A 26155-nucleotide genomic window follows, 5' to 3' on the forward strand; every position below is an offset into this window, starting at 1 on the left:
TTTTAGTTTTTTGAGGAAACTCCATACTGTTTTCCATAGTGGTTGCACCAATTTACATTCCCACCAACTGTGTAGGAAGGCTCCCCTCTCTCCTCCACACCCTCTCCAGCATTTATTATTTGTGGACTTTTTAATGATGGCCATTCTGACTGGTAGTGTGAGGTGGTACCTCATCGTGGTTTTGATTTGCATTTCTCCAATAATTAGTGACGCTGAGCATCTTTTCATGTGCCTGTTGGCCACTGGATGTCTTCTTTGGAGAAATGTCTATTCAGGTCTTCTGCCCTCTAGTTTTATTTTTTGTTTCCAGGGACGACCTCAAACCCTGCCCAACCCCCAGAGCTCCCTCTTCAAATGCCTTGTCCCCTCCTTCAGCCCACAGCCCCCCAACTCCCAGCACGTTCCTCTCCCAGCCACAGCCCCCAAGGCCCCTGTTACCCCCTCAGAGAGACACACAGATGGGGCCCCAGCACTAGATTTTACTGCTTCCCTGGCAGAGAGGAGGCATCCTTTGGGCAAGTGCTGGGGGCGAGTTCGGGGCACCTGGGGGAGTGTTTCTCGTCTCTGTGGTGTGAGGCTCAGATTCGGATCTGGGGGTTAGTGGAGGCTCTTAGAGGCTGAGCTTGGCGTAGGGGGCCTTGGTCTGGGCGGGGAGACTCTGCCAGTGAGAAGTGGGTGGTCCCTCACTTTGGGTCTGTGAGCCCCTGGGGGGATCTGGGAGGGTCTGTGATGTCTCAGGGAGAGAAGTTGACCTGGTGGGTCTGTGAGAGCCCAGGAGCAGGGGGACACCGGAGGCTGTGTCCGCATCCTGCAGGGCTGGACAGGGGGCCCTGGCCACTGGGGCCCCTCTGCGGGTCAGCCCATGGGGCGACAAGGCTGCAGTGGGCACGCTGGGGCTCAGAGCTCATCATGGTGACGCGTCAGGTCCTCGCCGTAGTTGGTGGCCTGGCTGCCCACGAACATGTTCCAGTTGCCCAGGATCTCAGCCTTGCTCAGACGCCCGTCCTGAGGGGGGGGGGGGTCAGAGGTCAGCGGGACGCCACAGGGGCCCTGCCTGGGAGACTCCTCCCTGGAGCCAAGTATGGCTCCCATGGTCTCTGTTCCCCTCTCTCTGGGTCCCCCTCTCCCTGGGTCTCTGTTCCTGCTTTTCTCCCTCCCCACCTCGATCTCTCTGTCCCTCTTTCTTTCTCCAGCCAAATAGGGACCCCAGAGCCCCAGGCGCACGTTTTGGTCATTTCCGCCCCCCGGGCCAGCGTCACCCCCTGCGCCCCTGCACCTGGTCCGTGTCACTCTCGTGCAGCAAGTGGTTGGCCTCCACCAGCGGCTGGTCCTGGGCAGGGGGCAGCACCCAGTGGCCCACCTCACTCCCATCCAGCTGCCCGTCCTTGTTCAGATCTCGGAAGTCCCGGAACTGTTCCCGCTCCGTCCGCACCCAGGCTGGCTCCTCCTCCCCGGCCTCTGCCGAGTACAGATCCGCTGGGGTTGGGGGTGAGAGGGGGCGACATCAGGGGCAGTTCCCGGGGCCTCCCAGCCTGGCTCTGACACTCCTGGACCCCGGAACCTCGGACCACCCACTTCACTTTCCTTCACCTCAGTTTCCTCTTCTGTTAAATGGAATTGATAACAAACCCGACTTGCAGGTGATCATTATGCTGCACGTGAAACTGACTTCATTGATTGGTCATTTGATTGATTGAATCATCCATCCATTTGATTGATACACGCATGAAACAGAGTGTGCCCTGTGTGGTGCAGTGCCTGGCACATAGTAGGCACCCATATGAAGGAGCAATGAGTGAAGGTTTTTATAGGAGATCCTCTAAAGCTACACTTTGATCAGCTCACCACACCCAGAACATCCCTAGAGATTCCAGGAGCCTCTCATTTGTTGCAATCATTTGTAAATGTTTGAAAAGCTCTTCACCCCAAGGACCCACAGATACATTTGGAAGACATTACAACCTGACAAGTCTTTTTATACCAGACACAAAGCCACCATAATTAGGACAGAATGCCTTCCTCTACTCCGGGGCCAGGCCAGGGAGCTGTCACAGGGAGGGATGTCCTCATAGATGGAACAGGTGCCAGGCACACAATTACCCACTTAGCCTTCAGGCTTCCTTTTTTTTTTTTTAAATGGTCTTACATCTTTTTTTTTTTTTTTTTTGCCATGCCGTGCGTCTTGCGAGATCTTAGTTCCCTGACCAGGAACTGAACCTGTGGCCATGGCAGTGAAAGCGCCGAGTCCTAACCACTGGACTGCCAGGGAAGTCCCTGGAGTTCTTTCTAACCAAAAAGGGAGAGAGAGACTTCTATCTTCCTCAAAGACAGAAAAAAATAAATGATGCTTAAATTAAAATGTCTTGCCTATGGGCTTGTTCCATAAAAGCATTCTATAAAGCAATGTTTTCAAACTTTAAAGACTTTCATGTTTAATAGCCTTCCCTTCAACCAAATTCTCTGTACCCCTGAGGACAGGGACAGAGGCAGGACCAATGGGGAATTGGGGGGTGTCTTCGGGGCTCCCCGACATCCTGAATAACAGGAGATGCAGCATTTGCTGTGTAAATGCAGGCTCAAGACAATTTCCCTGACATCCTATCCCAACCAAACACAGCCCCTGAGCCCTGATTTTGTAGAAACTCCACACTCTCCCAGGAATGGACCTGCTCTGTGATATTCTCTGCTCTATCCTCGACCACCAACATGCAGTAGGTGCTTGATAAATGCTTTTGCGGTCTGGAAAACAGAAGGGACTCAATAAATGTTTCCTGAGCCTGGCACACAATAGGTGTTTGATAAAGATTTGCTGGGTCCCGCAAATATATGTGCTCAGTAAATGTTCCTTAGGCCTGGCCCACAGTGGATACTCAGTAAATGTTGGGTGGATGGATGGACCCAGGCAGCAACCCTGCCCCACTTGAGAGAGCCTTCGCTCTAATGGCTGATATATATCAGCTGCCACCCATGCTCGGGAGAGGACAGGCCTCCTTGGGGAGGGAATCAGGTCCCACTCACCGATGTACTCGTCCACTTGCACATAGCCGTCTTTGTTCTTGTCCAGATCCTCCAGGGTTTCCTGGGGAGAAAGAGGCATCAGGGCTGAGAAAATGCAGAAACAAAGGAAAACAGTCAAACAGGACAAAATATTATTAGTTTAGTCATTAAGCGTAGTCAAGGACCCTTTAGTTCCTCTTCAAGGGCTATAGATAATATTCTGAGCCATGTCCTTTGAGCTGTCTTATAGGTACTGAAACCCCACCGGGTGGAAGAAGTTAACTACACCTGGCATGGGCAGGGGGTACAGGAGAAATCTCTAGACTTTCCACTCAATTTTGCTGTGAACCTAAAATGGCTCTAGAAATTAAAGTCAAATGGAAAAAAAAAGAGAGAAGAGAAAAAAAATCCTGCCACTCTAAAATAGAGACAGAGTTGGCAAAAAAAAAAAAAAAAAAAAAAAAAAAAAAATATATATATATATATATATAAAGTAATAGAAGATGGGGGGCCAGCAGGAATGGCCTCAGAGTGGACACTCCATGTCTGGGGTTGGGATTTTCCTGGGGTTCAGCCAGGATGGGGGCTATCTAAGGCACTGCTGGGGGATGTGGTTTTCTGAAGGCAGGCTGGGTGCCTGGACCCCAAATGTGAGCACAGAAAGGGGGAGGCCAGATCAGGAGAGATTAGATACTGTGGGGTTGGAGGGTGGGCACTGGAGCCCCGAAGGTAAGTGCTGGGAGGCTAGTCCTGGCATCAGAAGCCTGGGTCCTGGGAGGGAGGTGGGAAGCAGCGTTCCTCAGGCCCCCACTCACAGCAATCACGATGTCCCGCATGTGAGGGAACTCCTCAGGATGCAAAAAGGCCGTAAGCTCTTCCCGAGTGGCCATTGAGTCCCCATCCTGGTCAGCCATCCGGAAACGCCGCTCGTCCCGTGTCAGCATCTTCTTGTAGGTCTCTGCATCCTCCACGTCGTGAAATTCTTCACCTGGGGAAGGAGGGATCTTGGTGGGATGTGCTTTAAGACAAAGGGGTGTGGGACTTCCCTGGTGGTCCAGTGTTTAAGGCTCCACCTTCCAATGCAGGGGACTCGGGTTCAATCCCTGGTCCAGGAACTGAGGTTCCACATGAAGCAGGGTGTGGCAAAAATTTTTAAAAAAAGAAAAAAAAAATGACAAAGGGATCTAACTCTGGGGAGTCAGGGCAGGGAGACCTCCACCGAATTAATAATAATTAATAGTAGCTACCTTGTAGTGAGAGCTTATTATGTGCTAAGCTCTTTATCTACAAAATTGCAATTAATTCTCACAAAAAGCAAGCAAAATGAGTTATTTTGTAGTAGTTGTTGTTGTTGAGGTTTTTTTGGCCGCACCAAGCGGCTTGTGGGATCTTAGTTCCCCGACCAGGAATTGAACCCGCACGGTTGGCAGTGAAAGCACAAAGCCCTAACCACTGGACCGCCAGGGAATTCCCAGTTTTTTCATTTATTCTTACTTTATGAAGGAGAAAACTGACTGTCAGAGAGAGGAAATAACTTGCCCAAGGTCATGCAGCCAGGAAGGATGGACTTTGAGTTGATACTGGCCCATTGGGCCCCGAAGTCGTGCTCTGGTGCAGTATACTGACTCAGCTTGCTGGACACAGAGGAGGGGAAGGACATTTTCAACAAAGGGAACAGTACGTGCAGAGTAGAGGTTTGAAGAGCACGGTGAGTTCAGGGAAACTGCAGAAGATCCATTTAGCTGGGGCAGAAAATGCAGAAAAACGGTGGTGGATGGTTGGGTGAGACTGGGCTGAGGCGCTAAGACTCTCTCCTGGGGACCCTGGGGAGCCATGGGGGGCTGTGAGCAGGGGAAGGTCAAGGTCAGCTGTGAGTGTGGAAAGATCCCTCCGGGTGTATGTGAGGGACAGGCTGGAGGGGGAGGCTGGGTTGAGGGTCCAGGAGGGAGTGGAGAAGAGCCGTGGGGGGCCGAGGACTGGGGCATGGGGATGGAAGGGAGGGAATCCAGAGGCAGAGGAAGAATAAATGGCTTGGGGTTCTCAGGATGAGAGGTCAGAGATCAAAGGTCAGGCCGATAGGGCTTGGGAGGTAGATGTCCCCGGTCAAGGATCTGAAGTTCCTCAGTGGATGTCAGAATGAGAAACCAGAGATAAGGGGTTGGGGGTTTCAGGGTGATGGGGTTCTAGAAGTGGGTAGACCCTGGTCAAGGGTCGGAGGTCAAAGGTCAGGGATCTGGTTAACGGGCTTAAAGTTCTCAGGATGAAGGTGTCAAAAAAGGTCCGGGTCATGGTGTGTGTGGGGAGCAGGGGTCGGGTCGCGTACCCGGCTCGTAGTGGCCGTAGGTGGCGTTGCGCAGCTCCTCCCAACCCACACGCCCGTCACGGTCTGTGTCGTACGTGTTCCAGGCCGCGCTCACTGAGTCCCGTATGTGCCGCTGCTGCGTGTGTGCGATCCACGCGCGGAGCTCGGCCAGCGACACCCAGCCGTCCCCGTCCCCGGCGCGGTCCATGCGGTCCACGATGCGCCTGCGAACCAGGGCGGGGCACACGTCAGTCTCGGGCCCCGCCCACCCCCGAGTCCCGCCTTCTTCCAGGAACTCGAGACACAACCCCACATAGGGCTGAAAATGTCACTGAGTCGCCAGCAAATTGGGGGGAGGCGCCTGTCAATCCCGGTACCACGCCCTCCTCAGGGCTCTGCCCCCTCAATCCAGGGTCCGCTCCCAGAAGCGATAACGCCCTTTCCGAGACGCGGCGGGCCTGTGGCTGGCGCTGCGGTCCACGACACGCCCGCCTGGGGATAGGACCTATGACAATCCAGGGTCCCACTCTCCACTCTGGCCTGCACGTGCTCCACCTCTAGCTTGAACGAGCTGGGGAGGGGGGCAGGGGGCAGGGAGTCACACCGTGCCCCTCGCCCGCAGATTCCCTGTCCCAAGACTCACTCTGAACTCCGATTGCCACGGCTACATACTCTCCGGACCTCTGGCCGTCTCAGGCCCCGCCCCCTTCCCCTGGCTCTGCCAGTCTTCAGAACCTCTAGCCCCTCTAGCCCCGGCCCCTGCTCGGCCCCCTCCCTGGCTGCGAGCGTCAATTTCAGGCCCGTATCCCTGCAGCCCCGAGGTATGCTGCGACTCGCCCCTTTCCTCTAGTTTTTCCCAGACGTTATCAGGCTTTGCCCTGTGACCATCAGCCCCAACACTGCAGGCTCGGCCTCCACCCACTCCTCCTCGTGCTCCAGCCTGATCCTGTACACCTCCATGTCACATGTCAAGCCCTTTTAGGCCCCCACCTCATGCCCCTTCTCTCGGGCCACGCCTCTCGGCTCCCAGGTCCCATCCCTCTCCCCTGGCAATGCCCCGTCATTGGTCTGTGTTCTCGCCCAACCGCTAACAGAGCCCACATGGAGCCCTTCGTCCTGTCACCGTCCCGAAGCCCCCGCAAACCAGTCCCCAGAATTGAATTTGAGATGGCCCTGCCCAGGTCGCTGATCCCTTCCTCCCGCGCTAGGCTGTCTCTGCTCTGTTTAGTAGGGGTCCGGCTACCCTGAGGTTCCAGCTGTGGTTAAGAGTTTGGGCTCTAGAGCCAGACATTTAGGTTCAAATCCTGCCACCTCTTCTTGTTGGCTGTGTGACCGTGGGCAAGTCGCTTACCCTGTCTGTGCCTTAGTTTCCCCCTCTGTAAAATGGGGATAAATAACAGAACATACCTCACAGCGTGTGGGGATTAAACGACTTAAGTCTCGTAAAGCACTTTGAACGGCGCCAGGCACTGTAGTAAGTGCTATGTCAAATGTGTAAGTCTATCACTGCCTTTCCTCCCCCATCCTTCCTACACCCAACCCCATCCATGCACAATATCCCAGCCAGCAGACCTGGCTACCACCGCTATCTCCACCCTGAATCTGGTGACCCTAGTCTCTTTTCTCCCACCTGGAAGACTGCAGTCACTTCCTCACTGGGCTCCCTGCTTCTTGCTTCCTATAGTCTGTTCCCTGCGTGGCAACCAGAGGGATCCTGTTAAAGCCCAGGTCAGCTCACATCCTCCCTCTGCTCAGAGCCATCCCATAACCCTTATCTCACTCAGAGAAAAGCTTAAAACTTCACTGTGGCCCCAAAGGCCCTGCACAACCTGACCCCTTTGTTCTCTCTGCAACTACCTTCTACTCTCTCCCTCCGCTCACTGGGTTCCAGTCACATAGGTCTCACTGTTCTTCAGACACATCAGGCACATCAGGCCCGATCCTGCTTCAGGGCCTTTGCACGTACAGTTCCCTCTGCCTGGAATGCTATTTCCCCATACACCCACGTGTCTCATATATTACCCTCTCACCGAGGCCTCCCCTGACCTCCCTCTTTAAAATTACAACCCTGAATCCTCCTCCCCCTCCATCTCTCTCCTACCCCAGACGGGCTTGGCTTTCCTCTGGGGTGAGTTGGTCGAATTCCTTGGCCACTTCTCGTCCCAGAAAAGCCTCATGATCATATTGGAAGTCCCCGTGAGCGTCATCATGAAGGGCCTCGCTCAGGGGGGCCGCGTGGTGCACCCTCCCCTGGCCATGAGGGCCGGCGTCAGGGGATGGCTTTCCCTGGGCTCCGCGCCTGAGCAGCAACAGCAGCAGCAGAAGTGACGGTCGCCACATCATCAGTCCCTGAGGAGTGGTGGAGGCTAGGAGTCAGGGGTCACAGAGAACAGGACAGAGACGGGACAGGAGGATGGGGATGGGGGAGCCTAGGGCAGGACAGAGAGTTGGTAGCTGGCTGCAAAGTTTGGGGCTCAAGAAAGGACAGGAAGGGGAGAAGGGAGGCGGGGTTCTCTGAGGTTAAGCCAGCTGTGGGGACCGAATCCTCTGAGGAAGTCCCAGAGGCGTACCAGAGCCGCAAGTGGGGAGGATTCAAGCGGGAGACGTGGCGCAATTCCCAAGCATAGTTCAGGGCGGGGTCGTGGCCAGAAAGAAATCATGCAGGCCCCCGGGCATCGCTTTCAGCTTGGTCCCCAATCCTCCACCCAAGTGGACCCGAACCGTCCTCGCTGGGCAGGGCAGCCGCCCCCGCCTCCCTTTACCCGGTCAAGCAGCTTCACTTCGTTCTCTAAATTCCACTCTGAGTTCTCCAAAAAGATGCCTAATTTGGCTGCTCTCCAGCCAGGCCCCGCCTCCCGCAGCGCAGAGGCCCCGCCCTCCTACCAATGAGCGCTCTTGAGGGCCTCATGGGGCGGGGCCGATGAGAGCTCGGCGGGCCAAGGGCGCCCCTCGCCACGTCCACAAAGGAAAGCGCAGCCCCTTGAGGTTCGGCCCGTCCCTTCCCAGGGCAGGCGGGGTGGGCAACACCGGAGTGACACGGCCGGGGGAACTACAACTCCCGGCAGGCGTCGGGGCGCCGTGCCCGACCACCTGCAGTTGTTCTAGCTCCAAAGCCTCACGGGAGGTGTATTTTTATCTCTTTCCCTTTGTCCGCAAGTTTTAGGAAGGAAGGGAACCAAGAAGCCTGAGGAGGCTTTCCTTTCCCTCAAGGAGGGACTAACTCTTCCGCTCCACCAAGGAGTCAGGTCAGACTCCAGCCAAGAATTCCTCAAAATGCCGGGCACAAACATCCAGTAAATATTTGTGAAATTTATTAATTAAAAATATATGACTTGGTATATAAAATTGGTAGATTCCACCATGGCAACAAGTTAGCCTCAGGAGAGATTTGAAGTCCAAGGCTTACACCATTTATTCCCCCCACAATTCCCTAAAAAGTTGAAACGATGAGAACACAATGATTCGGGCCCAAACCCATGTTATATGTGGAGGTGGAAGGGAGCCATATATATCAGGAAGGGAAACTGAGGCAGGCCACAGGAGGAGAAATCCAGAGGGAGAACATCGGGCTCCTTCTGGAGGCTCAGAAATACGAGGATTCCAGGAGGTCTCACAGCATGAAAAGGACCTGACTACATTAGCTGGTAGCAGCCAGGATGGGGGACGATCGGCAGTCGCTGGGAATGCATTTATATCCTAAGATTCAGCTTCCTTGGACAGGCCAGGAGTGGGTAGGAGGGCCCCTACGTCGTCCCCACGGAAAGAGATCCAAGGGGCTGAGGAAAGAGGGAAGGGGGAGAATCTTTGAAATCCTCTGGGTCTCTGACTTCCCCTCCCCCACGTGTGTGTGTGTGTGTGTGTGTGTGTGTGTGTGTGTGTGTGTGTGTGTGTGTGTGTGTGTGTGTGTCTTTCTCAGTCTCTGTCCTACCCTGTGGGTTTCTATACGCTCTGAGTCTCTGTTTCACCCCTCCAGTTTTCTGTCCCCACCACTCTCTGGGTCTCTGTCCCTCTCTGTCTAGACCTCTGTCCCCCCAGGAATGTGTCTCCCTCTTTTTTGGCATCTCTGTCCCTCTCTCTGAGGCACTTCCCTCTTCCTGTCCCACACCTGGCAGCCCCTTCCTCATCCTCCTCCACAGAAGAGCTCCTCCTGCAGCCACTGTCATGAGCAGTAAGAAGCCGATGACGATTCCAACCACTGGCACCGAGGACTTGGCTGGTGATTCTGCAGCCAGAGAATGTTGTGATATATTTAATGGACCCTCCAGCACATCTGAGTCAGGACGGGGGACTGGGGGTTCTCAGTCCCTCCCAAGCTCAGAGATTCCAGCACCAAGTCTTGGGGGAGTGGAAAGGCCACTCACATGGTGCTCTAGGTCTAGAAAGCCCCCAGGTTGTAGGTAAGAACCAGCCATAGCAAGAGGGGTCTCAGTCACTCTGGTCAAGAGACCTGTAGCAGCAGGGTGGGTGGTGTTCCAGACTGGAGAGGAGGGGTGGGCACAGAGCAGCGGAACATCAGACCCATAGAGGGCTGGCAGCAGCAGGACGGAAGGTGGTCAGTCTTAGGGAGGACTTTCCATAGTGGTTAACGGGTGGCCCGACTCAATGAGGCCAGCAGCAGCAGGATGAAAGGCACTCAGACTTGGGGAGGCAAGCAACACAGGACAAAAGGCTGTCAGGCTTTGGAAGAAGTGGCAGTGGTGGGGCAGAGAGCAGTCAGATTCAAGGAGAACGGGCAGCAGTGGAAGGTGGTCAGACTCAGGAAGGACTGCTGCAGTAGAGGGAGAAAAGGCAACCAGAAGCAGGCAGCGCATCTTTGCCCAGCGGGACCTCACCCAGCTCCACAGTGAGGGGCTGGGCCAGCCCTGCGTGCTGCACCACGCAGCGGTAGTGGTGCTCGTCGCCACTCTTGACTGTTAGCGATGACCAGGCGTGGAAGGAGCCGTCACCGTTGGGGCCAATGTCACCCTCACCAGAGCCAGCTGCCATCCCATTCCGTACGAATCGCAGCTGCAGCTCGGGTGGGTAGAAGGAGAAGGCACTGCAGGTGAGCACAGAAAAGCCAGGGCTGCCCGGTCGGGCCTTCAGGCGCATGGAGGGTGGCTCTGCAGACAAAGAGGCGGACAGGCCTAAGCCCCAGGCCCATGAACCCCCAAGGCCAGGCCCATGAACCCCCAAGGCCAGGCCCAGGGTTGGAGAGGGACATAGAGAGGACTCCATTCCTTCCACTCTACCCAGCAGGCCCCACCACGTGCCCTGTGACTTCCTGAGCCTAGAGAATATAATGGTAAAGGGGGAAGGGCCTTCCCAGGGGTACAGAGACCCAACCTGTCTGCCACGAGGGTATCCATCTCTCACCCAGTCCTTCCTACCATGACACATACTGTGCCTCTACCGTGTGATGTGCCAGGCACTCTTCTAGGCACTGGGGATACAGCAGTGAACAAGACAGACAAAAGTCCCTGTACTCATGGAGCTTGTGTTCTAATGAGGGGAGAGAGACGAATATTTGTGTACATGTAAATAAAAGGGAAAGGGTTTATGAAAGTGTGATGAGGGAAAATAAGACAGACCCAACAGTCATTCAAAAGATAGTAAGAGAGGGACTTCCCTGGTGGCGCAGTGGTTAAGAACCCACCTGCCAATGCAGGAGACATGGGTTTGATCCCTGGTCCGGGAAGATCCCGCATGCCACGGAGCAACTAAGCCCATGTGCCACAACTACTGAGCCTGCATTCTAGAGCCCGCGAGCCACAACTACTGAGCCTGCCCGCTCTTGGGACCGTGTGCCTCAACTACTGAGCCCGCGTGTTGCAACTACTGAAGCCCGCGCACCTAGAGCCCGTGCTCTGCAACAAGAGAAGCCACCGCAATGAGAAGCCCACGCACCACAACGAAGAGTAGCCCCAGCTCACCGCAACTAGAGAAAGCCCGCGCACAGCAACGAAGACCCAACACAGCCAAAAATAAAAACAAATAAATAAATAAATTTTTTTAAACAAAAAATTTGAAAGAAAAAAAACTCTTAGCAAACTAGGAGTTGGAGGAAACTTTCTTAATTCGTCAAAGGGCATCAACAAAAAAATCTATAACTAACATAATACCTAATAGTAAAACGCTGAATGCTTTCCCTATGAGTTTGAGACTACAAGATGTTCATTATCACCACTCTATTCAACATTGTACTGGGGATCCTAAGATAAGAAAAAGAAATAAAAGTTACTAAAACTAGAAAAGAAAATAAGTAAAACATGTCAAGCATGACATGATCTGAAAGAATCTAGGAAAAATTAATAGCAGTAAGTGAATTCAGCAAAGTTTCTGAATACAAGGAAAATATATAAAACTCAATAGTATTTCTATAAATCAATAGTATTTCTGTAAACTAACTACAAACTATAAGAAAATGAAATTTTTAGAATTACCATTTACAGAAGCATCAAAAAATGTCTAATACTTAGGGAAAAAAAATCTAACCAAAGGGGTGTAAGACCTCTACACTGAAAACTACAAAATATTACTGAGAGAAATTAAAGGATATCTAAACAAGTACAGGGATATACTGTATTCATGGATTCGAAAACTTAATATTGTTAAGACGTCAATTCTCCCCAAACTAATCTATAGATACAATTCAATCACTATGGAAATCCCAACAGAATTTTTGGCAGAAATTGACAAGCAGAAATATATAGAGAGATGCAAATGACACAGAATAACCAAGGCAATAAAACTGAAGAACTTAATTGCTAGATATCAAAACTTTTTATAAAGCTACATTAATCAAGAGAGTGAGGTACTGGCTGAATTTCAGTCCAATAGATCAGTGGACTAGAAGAGAGACTAAACAAAAAAAAAAAAGAAAGAAAAGAAGAGAGGGACTTCCTTTGCCGTCCAGCACGGGTTTGATACCTGGTTGGGGAAATAGGATCCCACAGGCACGGCCAAAAAAAAAAAATTAATTAATTGAGGGGACTTCCCTGGTGGTCCAGTGGTTAAGACTCCATGCTCCCAATGCAGGGGGCCCGGGTTTGATCCCTGGTCAGGGAACTAGGTCCCGCATGCCGCAACTAAAGATCCCACGTGCCACAACTAAGACCCAGCACAGCCAAATAAATAAATAATTTTTAAAAAAAAAAGTTAAAAAATTAACTGAGCCATGTACTTTAGGTAACTAAGTCACACCTCAATAAAAAACAAAACAAAACAAAAAAAGAAATATGCTATAATGAATGAATGGACAAAACAGTGGCATGAGAGATAATAATGGGGGTGGGATGGCACACCTTAGCCAGGGTGGTCAGGGAGGGCCCTGCTGAAGAGCTGACATCCAAGGTCAAACCTCAAGCATGAGAAGGACCCAGTCATGGTTGGATCCCAAGGAAGAGAATCAAAAGCAGAGGGAACAGCAGGTGCAAAGGCCCTGAGGAAGGAAAGAACCTGACATATTGGAGGAAAGGGAGAAGGCCACTGTCGTTGGGGGCATTGTGAAATTACAGTGGTGGAAGGCAGCCAGACCATGAGGAGCTTGCAGGCCTTGGAGCGGAGTCTGGATTTTAGTCTAAGACTAGTGGGGATCTACGGGACAGTTTTAAGCACTGGTGTGATGGGAGTTCATTTATGTTTTTAAAACATTCTTCTGACTGCTAGGTGGAGGACTGTCTATATTGAGGGCCGAGATGGAAGTAGGAATTGCACTGTGGGGGAGGCTGAGGACAAAAGAGCTCTAACTGCAGCCCTTAAATTCCCCAGCCGTGTGTGTAATTATAGCTCAGAGTGACATATGCTATGTGGAACAGAGGTCACACAAGATCTTGTGAGCGTCCAAAAGAGGCAAGTGAAAGCCTCATGGGCCAGAGTGGAACCTGACACCGGTGGCATCTGACACCAGTGCAACTGGCAAAGGTGAAGAACTGGGAGGCCTGGTGTGAGCTTAAGGGGCTCTGGGTGATGCCGTCTGGCTGAGTGGAGCAGATGGAGAAATGTGAGGCTGAGGAGAGAGACAGAGGCCATGCCACGTGGGGTCTCAATGCCCGGCTGAGGGGCCTGAGCTGTGTCCCGAGGGCTCTAGGAGCCACAGGAGGGCCGCGTGCAGGAGAGGGGCAGGGGCAGCTTGGGATGGACAAAGACCCTCTGGGACATGACTGCAGGAAAGCGGGGTAGACTGGAAGCCTGGAGGCTGGGGAGGAGAGGCTGGGGAAGAGGATGAGGCCTCGGGGCGGGGCAGGGCTGTGGGGAGGAAGGGGTCCGTGGGCGTCAGGACTCCCAGCGGGGTCGCTCACCCTTCCACTCCAGATTGCCTCGGCCCCTCTCCAGATGCCCCAGCAGCCGGTGGGGGCAGGAGTAGAGCAGGAAGGTCTTCTCCTTGTTGACTGCCTCAGGCTGCTGCGTCCACTTGATACCGATGGTCTGGGACTCAGGCCAGTCCCCATCCCAGGTGCCCATCTTGGGGTCAAATATCATGAACTCCTCGCCATTCAGGGCAAACTTGGCCACAGGCACCGAGACATTGTCAGGGCCCAACTCGCAGCCCAACAGGCCCTGCAGGGTGTAGGGACCTGGGATGCCCAAACACAGATGAGCAGGGCCCAGGAGCAGGGGCCTTGGTCCCCTCCTCCCTCAGACCCAGGATCCAGGCCCCCAGCCCCTCCTCCCTCAGACCCAGGATCCAGGCCCCCAGCCCCTCCTCCCTCAGACCCAGGATCCAGGCCCCAGCACCATCCATCCTCAGACTCAGGAGTTCCAGTCTCACCTCCTTCCCCTAAAACTTGGAGAGCTTCGAGGAAGAGCTTCTCCTTGTTCCTCAGGTCTGTGGTCTCTTTCTCCCAATACCAGGACACCTGGCTTTCCCAGACCCAAGCGCCGTAGGGCTCAGCCTCAGCCCGCAGATTATTGTAGCTCAGGTACTGCTGTGGACCCAGCCAGCCCGATACCCAGAAGGCAGGAGTCCCCGAGGCAGGGGCGGACACGGCGGTGAAGTGGTACAGGAGGGAGCGATGGCTCTCTGCCGGAGACACAGGTGAAGAGAGCAGATGGGCCGGGGTACCTAGATGGGAGCAGGACAGACACCCCGAGAGAGAAAAGACCCCACCGCAGATAGAGGGGCCGGAACCTGAGAGGGGGGCCAGACCCAGAGAGAGGGACAGAGACCCCGTAAGAAGGGGACAGGTGTTTCCCAGACACACCGCCAGAGGGAGGAGATCGTGAGAAACGAAGTGAAATGAGGCAAAGAAGGAAATGCCCGGCTCGAGTGGGACCTCGGATTTCGCTTCCTTTGCTCTTTTCCCGGCGGGCGGCACCTCCCTCGTCCGCGGCAGCCCCGGCGCCTCCCGGAGCCCCCTCACCTGCACTCAACGTCCCAGGCAGGAGGACGAGCAGCAGACCGAGCCCCCAGGGCTGAGGCCGGCGGACCCGCATCCTGAATGGGAGACCTGGGGCGGGAGGGGGCGCGTGACTCCTCCGGACCCCCACCCCGCCCCGCCCTCCCTCCCTGCCCCAGCTCCCGCTCGGCTCCCCTCGGCCACCCCGCGCGCCTGCGACTGCGGGTGGAGGGGTTCGATCCCGGAGGATGACAACAAGGCCCTCCTCCTCGATGAACTTTCACCCCTTACTTGGCTCCGAGCTGGTTAATTAGTTACAGAGCCTGGATAGGCTGAGATTCCTTGCTTGGAGTTCGGCCCCGCCTCCTCCTCCTCCTCACTCAGACCCGCGGGTCCCGGCCCCCCCCACCCTCCGCGCCCCTCCTCCCTCAAACCCCAAAGTCCAGATCCCCGGCTCCCTCCTCCCTGAGACCCTGGAGTCCGGGCGCCCGGCCCTCTCCACCCTCGGTCTTGGGCCCCAGCTCTGCTCACGGCAGCCACGATCCCTTCCCTCCTGCGGCCCCAGCTGGCTCCCGTGACTAGAGACCCCAGTTCCTCTCTCACATCCTGTCCGGAGACGGCTCCTCGACTCCAGGAATATCCAACCCCGCCCCCCAGCTGCAGGGCACACCCCGGGCCCTGGGCCCAGCCTGTCTGAGTGTTGGTCTCTGCCTCTCTCTAGAAACTTTTGTCTTTTTTTTTTTTTTCCTCTCTGTTGCTCCCTTATTTTCTTATCTTGAGGGTGTCAGCCACCCAGCAAATTCATGACAAAGTTGGGAATCAACATTATCGGAGTCCCAAACTGGGAGGTCTGTGTGCGTCCCCTTCTTACGTCGTTGTCTGTCCCCACCACCCCCAACGCCCGTCACTAGCTCCTGCTGTGATAAAAGTCCTCCAGATACTTCCACACTTCCTCCTTCCAAACCCTCCCCCAAGGGCCCCTTAAAGTGCGCCTGCAGTTCTTTAGTATCTTCTGATATGACCTTAATAACGCACACACCCAGTATACTGTGTCAAGCTTCGGGGCACCCTCCAACCACCCACCGGCAGCCCACACTCCTGCTATAATGCTCCCATTCATTTGTTTTACTGTGGTAAAGTGCACAAAACAAAGGAGTTACTATTGGTTACATTTAGTGCATTCACAATGTTGTGCAACCATCACCACTATCCAGTTCCAGAACTTTTTCATCACCCCAAAGGGGACCCCAGAGACGTTGAGGGGCCCCTGCTCCCCTCAGCCCCTGGCAACCACGAATTTACTTTCTCTCTCTATGGATTTTGCCTATTCTGGACGTTTCAGATTAATGGAATCCTATAATATTGTGGCATTTTGTGTCTGGCTTCTTTCATTTAGCATACTGTTTTTGTTTGTTTGTTTGTTTTTGGTCACGCTGCACGGCTTGTGGAAGATCTCAGTGAAAGCACGGAGCCCTAACCACTGGACAGCCAGTGAATTCCCCAGCATATTGTTTTCAAGATTCATCCATATGGTAGCCTGTATCAGGACTTCGTTCCTTCTTATGGGTGGATAGTATTCTTTTTTTTTTTAATTTAATTTAATTTATTTTTTATACAGCAGGTTATTAGTTATCTATTATATATATATTAGTGTATATATGTCAATCCCAATCTCCCAATTCATCAGGTGGATAGTATTCTATTGTAGGGACTGACCGCATTTCATTTATTCATTCATCAACTGATGGGCATTTAGGTTGTTTCCACTTTTTGGCTATTGTGAATAATGCTGCTGTGAACATTTGTGTACAAGTTTTTTGTTTTGTTTTGTTTTTGCATAGCTGTATTCAATTCTTTTGGGTATATACCCAGGAGTGGACTTGCTAGGTCATATGATGTATTAGTCAGGGTTTTCTGGAGGAACAGAATCAACAGGATATATATATATATAGAAAGAGACTTGGTATAAGGAATTGGCGCACGTGATTGTGGAGACTTGGTGAGTTCAAAATCTGATGGGGATGGCCGGCAGGCTGGGGACTCTGGAAAGAGTTACATTTCAAGTCTAAAGGCAGGCATTCTGGAAAACCAAGAAGAGTTCATCTTGCAGATGAAATCCAAAGGCAGTCTGCTCTCAGAGTTCCCCTTTGCTTGGCGGGTGGGGGAGGTGAGTTTTCCACCTTCAACTGATTGGATGAGGCCCACCCACATTTTGAAGGGTAGTCGGCTTTACTCAGAGTCCGCTGATTTCTGTGTAAATCTCATCCCCAAGCACCCTCACAGAAACATCCAGAGTAACGTTGGACCAAACATTCGGGCACTGTGGCCCAGCCAAGTTGACACATGTGTTTAACAATGACAGATGGTAAATCTATGTTCAGCTAAGTGAGGGACCTCTGTTCATTTTCATTACTCTCCCTGGGTCCTGCTAGAATATCCACTAAGATCCATCCTGATGCCGCCCGGAAGGATCCCACTTTCATGTCCCATGAGTCCTAAAATACCTTGGGGAATTTGCCATGCCCAGCCGTCCCCTCTACGTCCCTTGGGATCCAGCTATGTCTCCGGAGCACCATTCCAGCCCCTGTGCTCTCATTTTAAAGGCCCTCAGGACCCTACTCTGATGTTCCTTGGACCCTGGTAAAAAGTGGTCAGTGTCTGTGACAATGTCCCCCAGGACCCTGGTATACTTTTCCTTGAAGCTTAAAAACCATCACACTGGGGTCCCACTTATGTCCTACCTTAAGATGCCCCAGGGACTTCCCTGGCGGTCCAGTGGTCAAGACTCTGCGCTTCCAATGCAGGGGGCGCGGGTTTGATCCCTGTTCGGGTAACTAGTATCCCACATGCTGCGGGGCATGGCCAAAAAAAACCCCAAAACCCAAAACAAACGAACAAAAAAAGATGCTCCAGAACTCATCTAAATGCTCTCTGAGCCCTAATGTGATGTTCCTCTAGCCCCACTCTGAGGCCTGTTGGCCCATTAATGGCCTCACGATCCCACAGCTATGCCAGCACTCTGCTCCACTGCCCATCACACCCTGCACACCTCTGCTGTAATAACTAGTTTTGTTTTGTTTTGTTTTGTTTAGCTTTGTGATTTGATTTTTAACTTTTATTTTATTTATTTATTTATATTTATTTAGGCTGCACTGGGTCTTGGTTGAGGCAGGTGGGATCTAGTTCCTCGACCAGGGATCGAACCCTGGCCCCCTGCATTGGGAGCGCCGAGTCTTACCCACTGGACCACCAGGGAAGTCCCTAGCTTTTTATTTTATATTGAAGTATAGTTGATTAACAATGTTGTGGTAGTTTCAGGTGTACAGCAAAATGATTCAGTTATACATATACGTGTCTATTCTTTTTCAAATTCTTTTCCCATTTAAGTTGTTACATAATATTGAGCAGAGTTCCCTGTGTTATACAGTAGGTCCTTGTTGGTTATCCATTTTACTTATTTTTTTTTATTTATTTATTTATTTATTTATTTATTTATTTATTTATTTATTTATTTATGGCTGCTTTGGTTCTTTGTTGCTGTACGCAGGCTTTCTCTAGTTGCTTCGAGTGGGAGCTACTCTTACTCGTGGTGCGCGGGCTTCTCACTTCAGTGGCTTCTCTTGTTACGGAGCATGGGCTCTAGGTGCACGGGCTTCAGTAGTTGTGGCACATGGGCTTAGTTGCTCCGCGGCATGTGGGATCTTCCTGGACCAGGGATTGAACCCGTGTCTCCTGCATTGGCAGGCAGATTCTTAACCACTTCGCCACCAGGGAAGTCCCTGGTTATCCATTTTAAATAAAGCAGTGTGTACATTTCAATCCCACACTCCCTAACTGTCCCTTCCCCCCTGGTAACCTAAGTCTGTGAGTCTGTTTCTGTTTTGTAAATAAGTTCACTTGCATCATTTCTCTTTAGATTCTGCCTGTAAGAGATATCATACCATATTTCTCTTTCTCTGTCTCACTTACTTCACTCAGTATGACAATCTCTAGGTCCATCCATGTTGCTGCATTTGGCATTATTTCATTCTTTTTAATGGCTGTGTAATATTCCATTGTATATAGGTACCACATTTTCTTTAACCATTCCTCTGTTGATGGACATAACTAGTTTTAACGCTGGTGTCCCTGGAGTTCTCCTGGACCATCACCAGAGGCCACTACCATGCCCCTGGGTCTCTGAAAATCTCAGGTTCCCACCCCCAAGCTCCTTGGGTCCCAGACAGTATCCTGAGACCCAGTGACGGAGCCTTCAGGAGGCTACACCAACATCCCACGGAGCTGGCCATGCCATCCCTGAATCCTGCTCAATCAGTCCTGAGCCCTCGCAGAACAACTACTGTGACCCACCCTGGAATTGCCACAAAGTGCCCTCAGCCCCAAGCTCACTCCCCGCTGCCGAGCCTGAGTGAATCCTTCAGGTTCTGTCGGAAAGCTAAGCGGGGCTCCCCAGGCCCACTCCTGGGTTCTCTCTATTACTGTCTCTCACCAGGCCCTGCCCTATCCAGAACCTCCCCATGAAAGACAGATAGACAGACAGACACAGAGAGATGGATAGATAGGTAGGTAGGTAAGTAGGTAGATAGATGATAGATAGAAAAATAGGCAGGTAAGTTGGTAGGCAGGCAGTCAGGCAGACAGACAGACCGACGGACAGATGGATGATAGAAAAATAGAGACAGACGGACAAAACAGATGGACAAATAGGTAGGTAGGTAGACAGATAGACAGACAGATAGAAAAATAGAAACAGGGACTTCCCTGGTGGCACAGTGGTTAAGAATCCGCCTGCCAAGCTTCCCTGGTGGTGCAGTGGTTGAGAATCTGCCTGCTAATGCGGGGGACATGGGTTCGAGCCCTGGTCTGGGAAGATCCCACATGCTGCGGAGCGGCTAGGCCCGTGAGCCACAACAACTGAGCCTGCGCGTCTGGAGCCTGTGCTCCACAACAAGAGAGGCCGCGATGGTGAGAGGCCCACACACCGCGATGAAGAGTGGCCCCCACTTGCCACAACTAGAGAAAGCCCTCGCGCAGAAGCGAGGACCCAACACAGCCAGAAATAAATAAATTAATTAATTAATTAAAAAAAAAAAAAGAATCCGCCTGCCAATGCAGGGGACACGGGTTCCATCCCTGGTCTGGGAAGATCCCACATGCCATGGAGCAACTAAGCCCGTGGGCCACAACTACTGAGCCCACGTGCCACAACTACTGAAGCCCGCACACATAGAGCCTGTGCTCCGCAACAAGAGAAGCCACCGCACTGAGAAGCCTGTGCACCTCAACGAAGAGTAGCCCCCCTCTCCGCAACTAGAGAAAGTCCACGCACAGCAACAAAGACCCAATGCAGCCAAAAAAAAAAAAAAAGAAAAATAGAAACAATTAGACAGACTCTCTAGGACATTCTATAACATCCCTACCAGGCAAGAAACTTTCCGCATTTCCCAGGAACTTGCTGCCGTGGCCCCTCATACAGCTAGATTGCTGCTCCCTCATCCTGAGACCCCACTAAAAAAGGACCCTCAGGGAATTCCCTGGCGGTCCACTGGTTAGGACTCTGCACTTTCACTGCCGTGGGCCCGGGGTGGATCTCTGGTTGAGGAATCCCGCAAGCTGCCTGGTGCGACCTAAAAATAAAAAAATAGGACTTCCCTGGTGGCGCAGTGGTTAAGAATCCGCCTGCCGATGCAGGTGACACAGGTTCGAGCCCTGGTCCGGGAAGATCCTACATGCCGTGGAGCAACTAAGCCTGTGCGCCACAGCTACTGAGCCTGCTCTATAGAGCCCGCAAGCCATAACTACTGAGCCCGTGCTCTGCAACAAGAGAAGCCACCACAGTGAGAGGAGCCCCCGCTCACCACAACTAGAGAAAGCCTGTGCGCAGCAACGAAGACCCAACGCAGCCAAAAGTAAATAAATAAATAAATAAAATTTAAAATAAATAAATAAAATAAAAATTTAAAAATAGTTTAAGAAAAAAAAAAGGGCCCTCAGGTCCTGCTACACGCTGTGTGTATCCCCTTTTGATAACCTGAGTCCTACTCTAATGGTTCACACAGCCCGTAGGATTCTCCTCTATTGCCTAGGACCCTAAAATAATGCCACCAGAGCCCTGATGACAAGCCCTTGGGTTCCTGCCACTATGCTCCCAGGACCCAAGTACATTGCCCCTCGGGGCCTTCCCAGTGGTCCCAGGTCCATCTATAATGCTCACATCCCTCTGCAGCTCCTGCTTTACCTGTCCCTGGGTAGCTCCTCTAGGTGTCCTCAGTCCTACTACAATGTCCCATTGGTGTCACTTCAACACTTCTCAGGACCCCTAATCTACCCGTCCTGCCAAAAAGTCCTTTGGTTCCTGTTAACATGTCCCCAGGATCCTGCAGTACTCCCCCTGCGTGCTCAGAAGTTTCCCTGGATCCTGCTAAAATATGTCCAGTCTTCCCTCATGTGGCCTTGAGGGTCACCAAAATGAACTTGGGGTGTCCTCTCTAAGCCCTAGGGGCCCTGCCAGGACCCTATTAGAATGCCTCTAGCCTTACCATGAAGTGTGTTTTTTGGGGCCACGCTGCGCGGCACGCCAGATCTTAGTTCCCCGACCAGGGATTGAACCCATGCCCCCTGCAGTGGAAGCTTGGAGTCCTAACCACTGGACCGCCAGGGAATTCCCACCAGGAAGTCTTTAGGGTCCTGCTAAAACATACCAAGGGCCTGCTATTCTGTGTTCTATGGAGCTCTGGGAAAATTCCCACAGGCTTTTATCCATGCGCCCTGGGATCCTGCATCAGCGGCCGTCCACAATGGGTCTAGAATGCTGTATTAGTGTCCTGTGGCTGCTGTAACCAATCACCACAGACTTAGTGGCTTAAAATAACACAAACATATTCTTACAGTTCTGGAGGTCAGACATCTAAAATGGGTCCGCAAGACTATTCCTTCTGGAGGCTCCAGGGAAGAATCCATTTCTTTGCCTTTTCCAGCTGCTAGAGGCTGCCTGCATTCCTTGGCTTATGGCTCCTTCCTCTATTTTCAAAGCCAGCACCTTCTCTCCTCTCTGACTTCGGTGTTCCTCCTTACATCTCTCTGACTCTGATCCTCCGCCTCCCTCTTATAAGGACCCTTGTGATGACATTGGTCCCACCTGGATAATCCAAGATCATCTCCGCATCCTGAATTTAATCACATCTGCAAAGTCCCTTTTATTATACAAGGTCACATAATCACAGGTTTTGGAGGATTAGGGCACAGACCTCTTTGAGGGATCGTTATCCAGCCGACCACGGTCAACGTCATGGAAGGTGCCCTCCCGTGACCCTGCTGTAAAGTCCCCATTCTGATCTTCTCTCCCTCTTGTTAGAATGGCCTCAGGGTTTAGCCAAGAGGCCTCTCAGAGGTCGGCCTGAACATTCCCCATAATGTCCCTCTTTCCTGCTACAAAAGAAAAAGCCCTCAAGGTCCCTTAATACCCACTGGGAATCCCTGCTAAGTATCCTGGGGTCCTGCTATGTCTTCAGGGACCATTTACAGCATCTATTGGCTGTCTCCTGTCTTATCCCCAGGGTCCTATGCTCTAATGATCCCTGCCTATGCCCCCCCCTTTTTCTTTTGGGGGGTGTGGCACGCAGCGTGCAGCTTGAAGGATCTTAGTTCCCTGACCAGGGGTTGAACCTGGGCCACGGCAGTGAAAGCGCCGAGTCCTAACCACTGGACCACCAGGGAAGTCCCTCTGCCTATGCCCTTTAAATCCCCTGGGGGCCTACTATCATGTCCTCAGGGGCCCATCACAAAGCAATAGAAAGCCCCAGCAGGACAATTACTAATGTGCAGGGCCCAATGCTAAATGAAAACGTGGGGCCCTTTGTTCCAACTTCAAAACGAACCAAGTGCGGGTCCCTTCGGAACAACTGCTTGGACAGCGTGGAGCACTCACCCATGAAGCCGCCTTGGTCCCTGGGGACTGCCCCTGGCAGCTCCGAGCTTTCTCCCTGAATCACCACCTTAACATCCGCCCCTCCTCTCTGCACCTGCACTGTAGTGCCCCCTACTGACCCCAGGAAGCAATCACACCTGAGTTCAAAACCAAATCCTGCCTCTTCCAGGTGGGCCTCTCTGAGCCTCGGTTTCTTTATCTGTGAAATGGGATAATAATCATACCTACTTCGGTAGAGAAGCTTTAATGACTCAAAGGTTTGGCACAAGGCACATAGTAGAGCATAGTAATAAACTGTTCCCCATACTGCCCCCCCACCTCAGGATGCTGTTAAGGTCCCCAGGGGTGCACTAGATGGTAGGCTCGCAGACACCAGGCCCTGGATCTGTCTTGCTCACTCTTGCATCTCCAGGGGCCAGCACAGGAAACATTAGCAGAATGAATGAAGCCAATAATGAATGACCCTGGGCTGGCTTAATATGTCCCTAAAACTTTTCTAGAACGGCCTTGGTATCCTGTTAGAATGTTCTAGCAGAATCTATACTCACCCCTGAAACAATCCGTGGGTTTGGGAGCTGGGACTTCCTATAATGTGAGACCCCAGGGTTTTCCCATGATGGGCTCAGGGCAGTGTTAAAATATAGCAGGAGGGCTGCTCAAACATACGCACCTGCTCTGATCCCCTTTCCCTAGACTCCACTCACAGACCTCAGGGCCCGTTAAATGAATCCTGGTGCCCGCTCCACACATAATACCCACGCGCCGGCTCTCATATAACCTGGGTATCGCAACCACCAACAGAACCTGCTACAAGACCCTGAGGCCCCACTATAATCCATTATTACTACATCCTGCTGTAATACCGCAGGGGGCTGCAATGACGCTCGCCAGTCTGGCTACAGTAGAACATTCCTGTGGTCTGCTGTGACAGATGTGAGGCCATGATACATTATGATGTAACCAATATCTGCCCTGTTTTCATGTAACAGGCCTGACACCCGCTGTCATCATAAGCCAGGACCCTGCTATGAAACTGTGCTTGGAGCTAATTTCCCTGCAAAATGGCCACTGGGGCCTCCTATAAGAGGCATGCGATAGAATATTCCAGAAGCATGCTAAAATAATCTCAAGATCCCATGACAAACCACTAGGATTTGCTATAGTAGACCCAGGGTTCCACAACCATTTAATACCTCTGGGGCCACCTGCCAAAGACTCTTGTCTTTGGGCCTGCCCAAGGGGACTCAGGGCCTGCTACACTAAAACATCACTGGGCTTTGTTCTAACAACAGGCTCAGGAATGCGACATAATCAGTTCCCTAAGAAGTATCACTTACTGGAACTAGTTCTACCGCCAACAACACAGGTGAGCATATTTCATCCTCCCAATGGGGCAGGGAGGCAAGATTTTACAGATTAGGAAACTGAAGCTCTGTGGTTCCCGGGGGAGTCACGCCCAAGGTCCCAAGGTCACGCAGCTAATGACAGCAGGGCTAGAATCTGGAACAGAGCCTGCAGGCTTAATGCTTACATTTGGAGGTTTCTGAGCATGTTCACTGCTTCCGGTTACTCCATGCCTTGAGACCTAGTGTAAACAGATAGGTTAGGGGGTCCCCGGAGAAAAAGAACCAGGAATGGCTTTCTTGACATAAGAGAAGCCATTTTGGCTTAAGCCGTTTTGTGATCTAAGCCTGGCTGCAGTGCTTGCCCTTGAACAGGTCTCAGTAATCCTTGATCTTAAGGGAAGTTAGGGAACAAAGGGAAAAGGAAAAGCAGTCAAGAAACAATAGTTCAACAATAAAATAGAGTCCTAATTCCTCCTCAAGGGATGTACAGAACAATCTGATACAGTTTTTGAGCTCTTCAGGAACTAAGGCCCCCAGCCAGGTGAAGGACAGAAAAATGTTGACCCTCCTGACTTCAATCAACTAAAGCTTGGACTCTGGCGACCTTTGCCCCAATTCTGTGCTGAATTCTCTGCTCCAGCCCCCTCATGAATATGCATGTCCCCTTAGCTTAAAACTTCCCCAGTTTTGCTGTTGGGGAGACACTGCTTTGGGAAAGATCCCCGGTGTTCTCCTTACTTGCTGCAGGTAATAAATCCTTTGTTCTCCTGATGTTTGGCTTGGTTGTGTCTTTTGGCTCGACACCCACCCAGAGGTGAACCCAGTTTTCGGGTAACACTAGGGGTCAAGCCTGGCCTGTGAGAATGTGAGGATTTAACTTTAAATGGACTCACTCAGGGAATTCCCTGGCGGTCCAGTGGCTAGGACTCCGTGCTCTCACTGTCAAGGGCCTGGGTTTGATCCCTGGTCAAGGAATGGTGCAGCCAAAAATACACAAACAAATAAATAAATTCACTCAACTAAACATGTTTGGAGCACCTACAATTTGTTCCAGGCGCTGAGGCTGCAGAGATTCCGTGTCTTCTTGGGAGTTTGTATTCCAGGGGTCAACAGGTAAACAAATAAACGTGCAATATCTTACAGGATTTGTACAACAAATATGCCATAAACGCGTTTTCCTGTCTATGTAAGACATTCAAGCAGGGAAGGGAGATTGGGAGGGTTGGAGGTTCTCCCAAGTGGAAAGAGGTCGGTGAGAATTAGAGATTAAGGGATGAGGGAGGGAGCCAGGTGGAAGCCTGGGGTTAGAGGTTCCGAGGGGCAGAGGGCACAGAGCCAGTGCAAAGGCTCAGAGGGAGCAAGTCAGGGGTGCAGGCAGTGAGGATGGGGGCAGGCAGGTAGGCAGAGGGGAAGCTCTGAGGCTGTGACCTGGGCCTAGGAGTCGAATCTCTAGCTGTCACAGGTCTCTAAGAAAGGCAGGTAAAGCCCTCTCCCACTCATCAGGCCAGAGAACTGGTTCAGCCCTGGGAGCCTTCTCCTTGGAGCTTGTGAGCTGACCCACGAGGAGGCCTGTCGGGTGTGCCCCCAGGCACACGGGCTGCACCCGACACTAGGTAGCCTGAGATGGGGTGCGGAGGAGACGCCCAGGAACCCACCGCGCAGGGAGGAAGCAGGGGAGCCGGGCTGTTGTTTTTGTAAACACAGCGGCCCCACCCCAAACGGAAACACCTGTGGGTGGGGGCTCCTTGAGTGGCCTCAGATCCCCCGCTGGGTCTCTGCTCCCGCCCCCCGGGTCCCAGTCCCCCTCCTCAGGGTCTCCATCCCTCCAGCACTGGGTGGGGCAGGCGTGCAGGCTGAACCTCAGGGCGGTGCCCCCCTCTGACCCGTCCCTGCCCCTTCCTGCCCTCTTTGACGCGGCCCCGCTTCCTCTGGCAGGAACCCCCGCCCTCGCTGGGCCTGGGTAAAAAGGAGCCCCTGGGCCGGTCCACAGGCCAAGTCCTGGGAGGCAGCAGCGGCGGCTCCTCTCTCCTCACGGCCCTGTCTCCCAACCCTTGTACCAGTGTGTGCCTCAGTCCCTGGTACAGGCATGGGGGGCAGGGACCTGGGGACCCCAGCAGCACCAGGCCCCGAGGGGTGAAGGCAGCGGGGCGACTCCGGCACCTCCCTTCTGTCTGTGCCTCCGTCTCTGCCCGGCTGTGGCTCTGGTGAGGGTCTCTGCTTCAGATCCCGAAGTCCCTGGGTCTCTCTCTGTGGTGTTTCTCATTCC

General features: G+C 52.5%; 2 protein-coding genes and 1 non-coding gene across 9 annotated transcripts; all 3 read right to left on the reverse strand.

Moving 5' to 3' along the window:
• Window positions 1-459: 459 nt before the first annotated feature.
• On the reverse strand, window positions 460-8146 carry RCN3 (reticulocalbin 3). 4 transcript variants are annotated; one of them, XM_036833249.1, is made up of 7 exons: window positions 8062-8146; window positions 7401-7648; window positions 5321-5523; window positions 3813-3985; window positions 3019-3079; window positions 1277-1476; window positions 460-1005 (listed from the first exon to the last, which is right to left on the reverse strand). In XM_036833249.1, the coding sequence occupies exons 2-7, from the start codon at window positions 7640-7642 to the stop codon at window positions 898-900; spliced, it is 987 nt and encodes a 328-aa protein (XP_036689144.1). In that variant the 5' UTR covers window positions 7643-7648; window positions 8062-8146; the 3' UTR covers window positions 460-897. The 4 variants fall into 4 exon arrangements, with proteins under 4 accessions (XP_036689144.1, XP_036689145.1, XP_036689142.1 ...); XM_036833250.1 differs by having other exon boundaries at window positions 1277-1458; window positions 8062-8138; XM_036833247.1 differs by having other exon boundaries at window positions 7870-8110.
• A 442-nt stretch (window positions 8147-8588) lies between these two features.
• FCGRT (Fc fragment of IgG receptor and transporter) lies at window positions 8589-15247 on the reverse strand. 4 transcript variants are annotated; one of them, XM_036833243.1, is made up of 7 exons: window positions 15148-15247; window positions 14641-14727; window positions 14049-14300; window positions 13579-13854; window positions 10132-10401; window positions 9405-9521; window positions 8589-9075 (listed from the first exon to the last, which is right to left on the reverse strand). In XM_036833243.1, the coding sequence occupies exons 2-7, from the start codon at window positions 14711-14713 to the stop codon at window positions 8996-8998; spliced, it is 1068 nt and encodes a 355-aa protein (XP_036689138.1). In that variant the 5' UTR covers window positions 14714-14727; window positions 15148-15247; the 3' UTR covers window positions 8589-8995. The 4 variants fall into 4 exon arrangements, with proteins under 4 accessions (XP_036689138.1, XP_036689137.1, XP_036689141.1 ...); XM_036833242.1 differs by having other exon boundaries at window positions 14049-14342; window positions 15148-15237; XM_036833246.1 differs by lacking the exons at window positions 9405-9521; window positions 15148-15247 and having other exon boundaries at window positions 14641-14804.
• Window positions 15248-22260: 7013 nt separating this feature from the next.
• On the reverse strand, window positions 22261-22332 carry TRNAE-UUC. Its single transcript has one exon. It is a non-coding gene; the product is annotated as a tRNA-Glu (tRNA).
• Window positions 22333-26155: the final 3823 nt, after the last annotated feature.

This window comes from Balaenoptera musculus, chromosome 19 (genome assembly GCF_009873245.2).
Source record: "Balaenoptera musculus isolate JJ_BM4_2016_0621 chromosome 19, mBalMus1.pri.v3, whole genome shotgun sequence".
NCBI classification, from domain to species: Eukaryota; Metazoa; Chordata; class Mammalia; order Artiodactyla; family Balaenopteridae; genus Balaenoptera; species Balaenoptera musculus.

Bases quoted from the DNA above. Each gene is read 5' to 3' on its own strand.
- FCGRT (XM_036833242.1), bottom strand. From the start codon at position 14,713: ATGCGGGTCCGCCGGCCTCAGCCCTGGGGGCTCGGTCTGCTGCTCGTC. The intron at 13,855-14,048 runs GTGAGACTGGAA...TGGGCATCCCAG, and splicing joins CCAAGTTTTAGGGGAAGGAG to GTCCCTACACCCTGCAGGGC. The intron at 9,076-9,404 runs GTGTGGGACAGG...CTCTTTCCTCAG, and splicing joins GATGAGGAAGGGGCTGCCAG to CCCCTTGGATCTCTTTCCGT.
- RCN3 (XM_036833247.1), bottom strand. From the start codon at position 7,959: ATGATTTCTTTCTGGCCACGACCCCGCCCTGAACTATGCTTGGGAATT. The intron at 5,524-7,400 runs GTAGGAGAGAGA...CCTGGTTCGCAG, and splicing joins GAAAGCCAAGCCCGTCTGGG to GCGCATCGTGGACCGCATGG. The intron at 1,477-3,018 runs GTGAGTGGGACC...CCCCAACCCCAG, and splicing joins GCAAGTGGACGAGTACATCG to CGGATCTGTACTCGGCAGAG.